Genomic DNA, 12,320 nt, shown 5'->3' on the forward strand with positions numbered 1-12,320 from the left:
GTTTGCCAGAGGGATTAAATACTTATTTCCCTCTGCAGAATGCAAATAAATTCATATACTTTCCACAATGTGATTTTCCGGATTTAATTTGTGATGTGCTATCTCTCACTGTTACCAATAACCTACCCTTCAATTATGGGCTGCTCATGTCTTTGTCAGTGGGCAAACTTACAAAATCAGCAAGGGATCAAATACTTATTTCCCCCACTGTATATATATATATATATATAATATATTAAAGAGCAGGTCCTGCAATCTTCTCCCTCCCTATCCTTCTTTCGATTACTATTTGAATCTATTCCCTCAACAGAGCTTTATTTTCTCGACACCTCTATTTTCTGTCTCTCTCAAATTAATGGTGTTCTTTTCTTGTATATTAAGGGCCCGATATTCAGAGCGCGGGGAGGCAACCCACATATATGCCATGATCGGCACTGACCCTGGATATTCAATGCCGGGCCATTTCCATTGACTGGTATTGAACATCATTTTTTTATTGGCCGGCTCATACTTAATTGGCTAAGTGAATATTCAGCTATGGCCGATTAAGTTTACAGCGGCCAAAGATAGGACAGCTATTTAGGCAGCTGATTTTGCTAAACTTAGCTGGCCAGCTATATCGTGCGATATTGCCAGTCAGCGGTTAGTCAGCTATATGTTATTTAACTGGCCAGGAGCCCATTCCTAGCCGGTTAAATAGCGCTGAATACTGGCTTGTCAGTTTTTATTGTACACCGCCTCGTTATTGCTAAAGGAAAGGCAATTCAGCAAATAAAATAAATCATAAACTACATAGGTGGAGGAAGGGGAGATGATGAACATGACGGACCCACGTGGGAGAATCCATAGAGGGTTGTCAAGAAAATGAGTGAGGGAGATAGTGAAAACAGATGGTAAAAATGTGGTAATGGGGAATGGGTAATAGAAGGGAACAAGAGACTCGGGAAACAGTGAGAGCAGAAAAGGGAGTGCTAAGGAAAGGAGATGGAAAGTTGACAGGTAAGTGAAAAATAAGAGAGGTGGAGAACTGGTGGGGGATGAGAAAGAGGGCGAAATTTAAGTGGACAGAAAGGCAGAAAAGAGCTAAAAGGGAAAGATAAATATGTCAGACACATGTAACATAGTAGATGACGGCAGAAAAAGACCTGCACGGTCCATCCAGTCTGCCCAACAAGATAACTCATATTTGCTGCTTTTTGTGTATACCCTACTTTGATTTGTACCTGTGCTCTTCAGAGCACAGACATTATAAGTCTGCCCAGCACTATCCTCACCTCCCAACCATCAGCTCTGCCTCCCAACCACCGGCTTTTGCACAGACCGTACAAGTCTGTCCAGCACTATCCCCGCCTCCCAACCACCAGTCCCGCTGCCCACCACCGACTCTGGCACAGACTGTACAAGTCTGTCCAGCACTATGCCTGCCTCCCAACCACCAGCCCCGCCTCCCGATCTTGACTAAGCTCCTGAGGATCCATTCCTTCGGCACAGGATTCCTTTATGCTTATCCCACGCATGTTTGAATTCCGTTACCGTTTTCATTTCCACCACCTCCCGCGGGAGGGCATTCCAAGCACGGAGAGAGTAGTGGATGCTTGGAATGCCCTCCCGCGGGAGATGGTGGAAATGAAAACGGTAACGGAATTCAAACAAGCGTGGGATAAGCATAAAGGAATCCTGTGCCGAAGGAATGGATCCTCAGGAGCTTAGTCAAGATTGGGAGGCGGGGCTGGTGGTTGGGAGGCAGGGATAGTGCTGGACAGACTTGTACGGTCTGTGCCAGAGCCGGTGGTTGGGAGGCAGGGCTGATGGTTGGGAGATGAGGATAGTGCTGGGCAGACTTATACGGTCTGTGCCAGAGCCGGTGGTTGGGAGGAGGGGCAGGTGGTTGGGAGGCGGGGATAGTGCTGGGCAGACTTATACGGTCTGTGCCCTGAAGAGCACAGGTACAAATCAAAGTAGGGTATGCACAAAAAGCAGCAAATATGAGTTATCTTGTTGGGCAGACTGGATGTGAGGGACTAGAAGATGACAGGAGGAGCAAGGAGATAGGACAAATGGACAGCAGCCACTGGAAAGAATTAGCAGGAGACAGGAAAGCAGAAGAAAGAATTTCACTGGCACTAATATGTCCAGACGGCAAAAATGAAAAAAAAAATATATATTCTGAATTTATAAACTGCAATATGTTAGTTTTAGGAAATGTGCATCACAGATGTCTTTGTATTGTGTTCAGTACAAGAGGGAATGAATTTGATTTTCTCTCCCCATTGTTGGGGTAAATGCTGACTGACTGTGGCGAAATGGTGAATTTTTTCAGGATGTGAATTATAGTACTGGAGAGATTTATGCTGCTGTTGCTCAGGCAACATGAGAATCATAAAAAGTTTTGTAAGATGACTTTTAAGGAGCAATGTCCTACCTGTTGATGGGAAGTGGGAGCCTGGATTTTTGTGGATACAGAATTTGTTTACATTTAATTCATAAAACCGCTATACTGTGTCAGACCAAAGGTCTTTGAAACATTTAAGCTATGTTTACAGTATTAACAATATTTCTTATTGTTTTCATTTTTGATGTACGTAGATATCGCAATTAAATCAGTTAATGTTAAATTGCACAATTTTTACTCTAGATTATGCATTTACTTTAAATGTCTATGTGTTTGTAGAGATAGAGCAGAAACTCTTATAATACTGTGCAGCATTACTGTGCCCCCCACCTTACGCCTTCATGCCACCAGGCTGCCAAAACTTTCTGGGGGGAACACTGTGGTATAAAATGTGTAAATGTTGAGAAAATCAGATTAGTCCAAGATTTTGTTCATAATGTTGCAAAATTGAACTATAGTTGGTGATATTCTTTAAATTTTTTTAAAATTAAATATATGAATTTTCCAAGTTTATGTATATACCAGCTTTCTTTCTATCCACAAATGAAATATTGTTTGCACAGTAGTTAAGTTTATTTCTGGACCCTGGCCCCGCCCCCAGTTCCACTTCCTTTCTGTCTACAAATTAAGTCATAAGACTAGGTTTTATTTTCACTCTTCCCCATGAAATCTTTAAATAAGACTTACTGTTTGGGCGTATATTTTTGTTTTGCTGTCCACCTTTAAAACACCTGTTCTTTCAGTCATATTATTGCAGATGGCAGGTGCTCTGGTGCAATTGTCTTTTTGCTTCACCTATTTAGAGGGTGCTGTCACACAACTGACAGCATGCTTTGGGAAGGGAGAGTACTGGATTCTGCCAATGATTTGCAGAGGCACTGTAAGGAACTAATTTACTAAAGTTTCTTTGCCCACAGACACAACATAGGAAAAGAGCCTTCGTTTCTGGAAGAGCTATTGCTGATCTGGGAGGGAATTTCACTCCCTTCTCCAAAACTTCACTGGGAATAATGTTAGAAGGATGGGGAAGGAAAAGTGAGAGAGGTCTCTGCCGCTGGCTCCTATGTTTTTGGGCTGGCTCTGACATTTAGTGAAATTTGTCAAGGTCTGCTCTAGTGTATTACCTGTAAGGCTCTGTGAGAAAGATCCATCAGCTTCCTCTTGTACTGGGCTATTTTTGCCATAGTTGTAGCTTGATTCTTCTGCAGTTCACTGATGTCTTCTGATATTATCTGAAAAGAAAGCAGAGTTGCTTACTTGTTACTAGTATTTTCCATGGAAAGCAGAATAAGTTAGGCACACACAAGGGTGATGTCATATAGGTGGTGGTTCTATAACAGCACCCTATATATAGATGTCTATGTGGCACTTACTTTCCTTTACAGAATACCAGTGAAACAGGTTAAATATGCGTCTTTCATTTAGGCACTAGTAAAAAAGCCCCGTTTCTGATGCAAATGAAACGGGGGCTAGCAAGGTTTTCTTCTGTGTGCATGTGAGAGTGTGCTGTCTGTCCCCTCTGCTCTCTGTCCCCTCCCCCCTCGGAGTCGAGTCCTTCAGTGTTGTTTCCTGCTGTGCTGTGTTTGTGTTACAGAGATAGTGAGGGCTTCTGCCCTCTCTCCCCTCCCCCCTCTGAGTCCTTCACTGTTACAGAGAGAGCGATTTGATTTCGTGCTTTGCTGTGTTTTCCTTCACTGTTTGTGTTACAGAGAGAGCGAGGGCAGGGCAGACACTCATGGGGAAACCGGATATCTCTCCCCCTTCACACTTCCGGCTGGAGGCTTCATTTAGAACGTTGGTGGTGCCTTTTATATATAGAGATAAGTACTTATATCAGCTATAGAGCTGGTGTAAGCACTCACACCTAAATGCTAGCCATATGTGCATAGCTTATAGTATTCTGGGGGTCTTTTACTAAAGCTTAGCTCGAGTTATCTGCAGCAGTGCCCATTTTATTCTTTTGGGCTCTGCTGCAGATAACTCGAGTTAAGCTTTAGTAAAAGACTCCCTCTATAAGTTATGTGCATGAATACTGCCCTTGCTCCTCTCAGACTCCACTTATGTGTATGCAAACCTGTAAAAAATGCATGCAAGATATGCACATCAGAATTGCACTTAGGTGGAATTTTGGCATTTACGTACGCATGTTCTATTCTATTCAGCAATTTATAACCTGCCCAGCTCCATGATAAGATTCAAGGCAGAGTACAGATTAAGAGACCTTCTATATTACTGAAGAGTTGTACAATCATCAACATGATACTAATTAATCAATTATTAATCCAGTCAGAAAAAAAGCAGCCCCCCCCCCCCCATTTACTAAGCCACACTAGCAGCTGCCTTGTGCTAATGCTGACACAGCCCATTTACTGCCACACGGCTTAGTAAACAGGGGGGGTAGGTTTTTAACACTTTTTGAAAATTTAATAGGATTGAATTTATCTAATTTGAATAGGAATACTATTCCAAATTTTAGAACCTTGAAAAGAAGTGCATACATATGTGCGCATATGCAAGTAATTAATCATTTATACTGTAATGTATAAGTACTTCATATTTTTGTTAAGTTTTCACTTCCACCCCTCCTATTGTAAATTAAATAATTAGTTCCTTACCCATTCCCCTAAACTTTATAAAAACACAACTGTAACCTAGGCCGCCTCCTGTTTTTTTTTTACCCCATATTTATTTTTATCTTATTGTAAACTGCTTAGGTACTTTGTTATTTGTGGTATATTAAATAAAGTTGAAATGTGAAATGACAGAGGGGGCAATTTCTCCAAATGGGTTAATTTTGTGCACATGACAGGAATGAACCTAACTCCTGAGCCAGAGCATGTGGAGTATGATCTCAGTCTCTCAAATTTACTGATAAAGCACAATGTAGGACTTGCATTGTGCCAATGAAAGCTTCCCTCTGGAGTTAATAAGATGTAACATGTGTAGGCAACCTATTTAGATGTGTTTGGAAATTCTTTGTGATCAAGCTTGTGACCTCCAACATTTTTGTATCTTTGTTCCACATTTTCTTGGTCTCAGACTGCATTTCTTGCTATTTGAGGATCTTCCATCTTCACAAGAGTAATCACATGGGACTGACTCCTCTATGATTAATGCTGTCCTAGTATTATTCTCTTTCACTAATATGTCTGTTTTTCTTGCACCCAGCATTCTATTTGTCAGGATGGGGATGTCCCAGGTGATCATGACTGCTGCGTTTTCTATAATTCTCTTAGGGTCAGGAACCCAATGCTTTTCCGGTACACTGTTAAAATGTTTACAGCTTTTCCAATGAATGAAACGTGCCACCTTGTTGTGCCTTTCCATATACAAATTTTCTGCCATCAGCACTTCGTAGCCAGCTATGAGTAACAATTTCCAGATCTTATATAATCTATACATCAGTTGTGCCGTGAACTATCTCCTCTGTAATCCACTATCCTGAGCTATAACTATCAGCCTCTTATCCTTCGGTTTTAGTTCTCCTCTTCTTAACCATTTATGTGTCTGGGCTTGATCCACATATACCGTGTTTCCCCGAAAATAAGACACTGTCTTATATTAATTTTTGCCCCCCAAAATGATCTAGGTCTTATTTTCAGGGGCTGTCTTATTTTTCGGGGAAACATCGGGGTTGGCCCGCCCGCCCTCCGTCTCTCCCGGAACTAACCTTAAATGCCTCCTTTCACCTTCGCAGCAAGCAGCAGCAGGGCAGTCTACTCCTTCCTTCCGTGTCCCGCCCTCGCCTGACGTAACGTCCGCGAGGGCAGGGCACGGAAGGAAGGAGAGGTCTGCCCTGCTGCTGCTTGCTGCGAAGGTGAAAGGAGGCGTTTAAGGTTAGTTCAGGGAGCGACGGAGGGTGGGTGGAGGGGGGGCCCGGCGACCTCAGGTGGGGGGGCGGCCTTGTCCGGCTCTCCGCGGCCCTGCTTTAAAACAAAAATTTGCTAGGTCTTACTTTCAGGGGAGGCCTTATATCTACCAATTCAGGAAAACCTTTACTAGGTCTTATTTTCGGGGGATGTCTTACTTTTGGGGAAACAGGGTAGTTCCTGGAGTAGCTCTTTAGATTTCCCACTGCTTTTGTGCATTTGCCATTTGTTTTTCTGTGTTTGCTGATCCGTTTCTTTAAAAAGCTTTTTCTCCTGCTTTGCAGACTCTTGGTTCAATACCTCTACCTATAGGTGGATTCTCACTCATTCCTTCTACTTGTCGGAATGCCTGACCAAGCTGAATGATCGAACTAGGTTCTGGGCACTTGCTCTAACTCTTCAGCAATTTTTGTGCATTTGTCCTTTGTAATATGGCAATAGTAAAGTAGGGCATGTCTACAGTACAGCATGTGAAAGGTAGCCTCAGGGGAACCAAGAAAACACTAAGGGAAGAAGACGAAGTACTATGGCTGATTCAGGTGAAAGTCCGATTTAACTTTAGGGAGGAATTTCAGATGTGTATGGAGAACTACTTGGTTGGGGTAGAAGTTCATGACTATGGGATAGGACATCAGTGCCTACAACTCACCAACACTATGAGCTGAAGTTATGGGAATGAGATGACCTTGTGACTGGCTGAAGCAGTCAGCTCACTAGGATAAGGAGGACAGAAGGCAAAAGAGACTAAGGTCCCATTTTAAACTAGGTCTTGGAGGAGACAGTAAAGCTGAGGATATGGGGAAACCTGGAGGCAGAAACCCCACATGCCTACAGAAAAGCAGGAAATAATAGTGCCTGTATCCATTGGGAAGAAGGGAGAAAGAAATCCCCAGCACAAGTTAAAGCCATGGGGGAAAAGAGCTCACCATGAAACTGAGGGTAACAGTTCACAATGACTCCTACTGGTCAATGCAGGACATTGGCATGTAGATAATGGCACTAAATTTAGGGGTGAGAAAACAACCACGTGGTTCCTATGACACTGTTTGCGTTTTGGATTTGTGTATTTTCAAGATTTTGCATTACACAGCTGCTCACAATCTGTATACATCTACTCTCAAGGTGAATTCGAATAAACACTGTACAAGGATCTTTTAGTCTCCTTTGCATTCTTGGAAGGACCATCCCATTCTTACCCTACTCCTTGGTTTTCTACTAAGTCTAGGGGTGACAGGTTAATAACGAAGGTCCAAAGTTCAGAATTCCCTTTTATCATTGACAAGCTACAAGTATCAAGAAGGGCATAATCGAAAGGGGCACCCAAGTTTTCCTGAGGACGTCCTCGTAGGACGTCCCCGCGAAAGGGCGGGGAAACCGCTATTATCGAAACAAGATGGGAGTCCATCTTTCATTTCGATAATACGGTCGGGGATGCCCAAATCGCAAAATTTAGGTCGACCTTAGAGATGGTCGCCACCGATTTTCGGCGATAATGGAAACAGAGGACGCCCATCTCAGAAACAACCAAATCCAAGCCACTGGTCCCCCTGACATGCCAAGACACCAACCGGGCACCCTAGGGGCACTGAGGTGGACTTCAGAAATTGCTCCCAGGTGCATAGCTCCCTTACCTTGGGTGCTGAGCCCCCCCAACCCCACTACTCACAACTGTACAACACTAACATAGCCCTACCATAGGGAGGCACCTACATGTGGGTACAGTGGGTTTCTTGTGGGTTTTGAAGGGCTCACATTTACCACCACAAGTGTAACGGGTAGGGGGGATGGGCCTGGTTTCGCCTGCCTGAAGTGCACTGCACCCACTAAAACTGCTCCAGGGACCTGCTGTCAAGGAGCTGGGTATGACATTTGAGGCTGACAAAAAATATTTTTAAAGTTTTATTTTTTTTAGGGTTGGAGGGGGTAAGTGACCACTGGGGGAGTAAGGGGACATCATCCCCGATTCCCTCCGGTGGTCATCTGGTCAGTTCGGGCACCTTTTTGTGGCTTGATCGTAAGAAAAAATGGACCAAGTAAAGTCGCCCGAGTGCTCGTCAGGGACACCCTTCTTTTTCCATTATCGGTTGAGGACGCCCATGTGTTAGGCATGCCCCAGTCCCGCCTTCGCTATGCTTCCGACACACCCCCATGAACTTTGGTCGTCCCCACGACAGAAAGCAGTTGAGGACGCCCAAAATCGGCTTTCGATTATGCTGATTTGGGCGACCCTGGGAGAAGGACGCCCATCTCCCGATATGTGTCAAAAGATCGGCATCCTTCTCTTTCGAAAATAAGCCTGCAAGCGTAACAAATGAAAAAGTTTATTTACAAAGATAAAGTGCAAAGTGAGACAGAAGGAAACATTCAGGACAAGTTTAATAGTCATTGATAAAAACACTTAGGATGGTAAAACATACAGAAGTCATATAGAATCCCAGAACACACTCCGTAAAGCAAAAGCCACCTAAGATCCAAGAGCATTCACAGACTTCAGAATAAAAGGTGTATAACCTCAGTCTGTTAGTACTGGGATGTCTTCACGTAGGCAGCTGGTACTGAAAACAGATGGTGATAAGTTCCTTCTGTTGATGTTCTTGGCAAGTATACCAGGTCTGACAGCAGAGCTTGCCTTCGTCCTCCTGAAGATGCAGTTGGCGAAACATGGTCCATATAGGGGACAAGAAATTATGGCAACACTTTGATCTATGAAGCTTCGTTTTTAACGCACAGAGGAAGCGGTTTCACTGAAATTTGTTATTACATTCACTAAGAAACTCACAGTGAACATCGGATGCACCAGTTCCAGCACAGACACTTGTCTGCTGGCGCCTAATAAGCTAAGTGGTTTTCTATATTTAATTGAATTGAACTGAGTGTGGAATAATCAATTACTATTAACGGCAGGTATGAGGACTCCTGTGCAATGATGTCGGGACGGTGTTATTACTAAGATACTGACTGTGGTCAATTGTAATACACTGAGCACTATTTGCAGATTAAAAAAGAACAAAAAAAAGATTTGTTGTGAGTACATTCACATGATACTGTTCTTGTAAAAGGGTTTCTCTGATTTTGTAGTTGTTTATAATAAGAAACCGAAGAAAACAATAACCCAGATTCTAAGTTTGGCATTAAATTTTAACTTACCACCTCTTCAATGAAACCTTTGGGTTTTTGTATTTATTCTTTTTTTCTTTTATTTATTATGCTCTTATTTCACATTATAAAGTTTTTTTCTTTTAGTGTATGTAGTGCTCAGTTTTCATATTATTACACCGGTTTCAATGGCACTTAGTAATATTACGCTCAAGACATCATTGCACTAGAACCCTCCCTACCACCTTTCAATGTTGGTGTATATTCTTCTAGTTTATTTTTCACTATAATCTTTTATGTTTACTTATCTTAGGGTTGTTTTGCCTCTGTGCTGTTATTGATAGTCTGGAGAAGTGAGATTCAACAAAGAGAATGAAATGAGGAATGAGGACTATATAGATATTCACGAGCACGTTTAAAGCACCATTTGTTACACCGGAGGCACAGGACTATCAATAACAGCACAGAGGCAAAACAACCCTAAGATAAGTAAACATAAAAGATTATAATGGAAAATAAGCTGTAAGAATATACACCAACATTGAAAGGTGGTAGGGAGGGTTGTAGTGCAATGATGTCTTGAGCGTAATATTACTAAGTGCCATTGAAACCGGTGTAATAATATGAAAACTGAGCACTACATACACTAAAAGAAAGAAACTTTATAATGTGAAATAAGAGCATAATAAATAAAAGAAAAAAAAGAATAAATACGAAAACCCAAAGGTTTCATTGCAGAGGTGGTACGTTAGTAATCTTGAAACCGGAAAAAATAGTTACCCTAGAAAAGCAGAGTATTAAATTTTAACTGCCACACCCTCGAACATTCTTCTAACGTTCGGAGATCCCTTCTCATCGTTTCTACTCCCTCCAGAGTATCCACCCTATTGGCTATTTTTGTGTCATCCGCAAAAAGGCACACCTTTCTTTCCAACCCTTTAGAAATATCTCCCACAAATATGTTAAAACAGAATAGACCCCAGCACCGACCCCTGAGGAACTCCACTGCTCACCTTCCTTTTCCTCTGAGCGGATTCCATTTACCATCACCCTCTGCCACCTGTTGGTTAACCAGTTTCTTATCCAATTCACCGCTTTCAGTCCTAAGTTCAACCCTTTCAGCTTATTCACGAGTCATCTGTGGGGGACCATATCAAAGGCTTTGCTGAAGTCCAAGCAGATTACATCTAGCGCACATCCTTCATCCAGTTCTTTGGTCACCCAGTCAAAGAAGTCAATAAGATTCCTTTGGCAGGATTTTCCTTCAAAGGAAAATCCTGCCAAACGAATCTTATTGACTTCTTTGACTGGGTGACCAAAGAACTGGATGAAGGACGTGCGCTAGATGTAATCTACTTGGACTTCAGCAAAGCCTTTGATATGGTCCCCCACAGGTAAAGCTACGTCACTTCAGGTCCTGTAACCCGTCGGCATCTAGAAAGTTAACTATGTTTTCTTTCAGCAGCAACTCCATTATTTTTCCTACCACCGACGTACGACTTACCGGTCTGTAGTTTACCACTTCTTCCCTGTCTCCACTTTTGTGAAGAGGGACCACATCCGCTCATCTCCAATCTCGTGGAACCTCTCCCGTCTCTAACGATCTATTAAATAAACCTTCAAGGGGATCACGTGACGCCATGCACGCGAGCGGTCACTAAAAGATCAGCTCCGTGCTCCTTCTAGATAACCCCGGTTAGGAATCCCGCAAACTTATACCAAATCGCCTCAGAAAGGACCAGGATACCTTCTCAACGATATAATCACTTTAGCTGGCGAACAAAAGCGGCGATGGCGGCCAAATCGCTCCGACGAGACAAGGAAAAGAGCAAACTCGGAGAAGACAAGATGGCGGCCCCGGCAAGTCCGTCGAGTGTAACAGTTAGCTCCGCATGGACAGCTGAAATCGTGGGAGAAGTCACCACAGCACTGGAAGCCATCTTAGATAAGAAACTACAGGGGCTGGAAACCAAACTGGAGGGTCTCCAAACGCACATGACTCAACTAAGCCAGGAAGTGGCTAGCTTTCAACAGCGCACGGGGGCCCTCGAAGACCAGGTCACTGCGGTGGAACGCCATTATTCCAAGCTCCTGAAAATGGTTGAAACTCAGGCGGAAAAGCTTGAGGATCTTGAAAATCGATCGCGAAGAAACAATCTTCGCTTTGTAGGCTTACCGGAGGAGCTGGGAGACAAGGAACTACGTGGTTTTTTGGAGACGTGGCTTGCAAAAGAACTCCGTTTACCTGCAGATATGGGCCCACTGATCGTCGAACGAGCCCATCGGGTAGGCCCGGTGAGACAGAATAACAACAGACCAAGGGTGGTTATCTGCAGAATATTAAACTTTCATCATAAAACTATCATAATGCAGAAATTACGAGCGGGAGCCAGTTTGAATTACAACAATTACAAAATCCTATGTTTCCAAGATTATTCCATGGCAGTGGCCGCCCAAAGAAAGAACTTCTCACCAATTTGCTCCCAACTGGTGCAGCATAAAATCAAATTTGCTTTACTGTACCCTGCCAAACTAAAGATTTTCTACCAATCCAATACGCACATGTGCAACACGCTGCTAGAAGCTCAAGAATATGTTAAAAGCATTTTAACAGCTAGAGATGAATGAATACTATGGAAGAAGTAGTCAAAACTGGCATGAGAGATTGAAACTTGTATACCAAGGACACAGCAAATATGGCGACAACGATCTGGAATCAATCACAAACACAATTGGATTATAATGCTAACTAAGAACCTAGGATTGCATTGAGAAGCCGGAAAAGTTTGAACGCTGCGAAACAGATAATGGCAATATCTGGCAGGAGACGCCGTGATGGGACCACTTTTTTGTTGGATGGCTTGCAGGGTGATATTAATATCAACACCCGCGAATCTCCAAAATCACTTCACTGAGCTATCAGAATTGGCAGGAGCGACGCCACATACTGAAAATGACTTGAT

General features: G+C 43.0%; 1 protein-coding gene across 2 annotated transcripts in view; it reads right to left on the bottom strand.

Moving 5' to 3' along the window:
• The window catches only part of NUP54 (nucleoporin 54), a 325,681-nt gene that overhangs the window by 44,413 nt on the left and 268,948 nt on the right, over positions 1 to 12,320 (bottom strand). For both annotated transcript variants that reach the window (XM_030190649.1, XM_030190648.1), the window contains one exon: positions 3,517 to 3,624. In XM_030190649.1, the coding sequence (XP_030046509.1) occupies positions 3,517 to 3,624 (108 nt within the window). The remainder of the gene's footprint in view (positions 1 to 3,516; positions 3,625 to 12,320) is intronic.

Source organism: Microcaecilia unicolor, chromosome 2 (genome assembly GCF_901765095.1).
Source record: "Microcaecilia unicolor chromosome 2, aMicUni1.1, whole genome shotgun sequence".
In the NCBI taxonomy this organism is placed as follows: domain Eukaryota; kingdom Metazoa; phylum Chordata; class Amphibia; order Gymnophiona; family Siphonopidae; genus Microcaecilia; species Microcaecilia unicolor.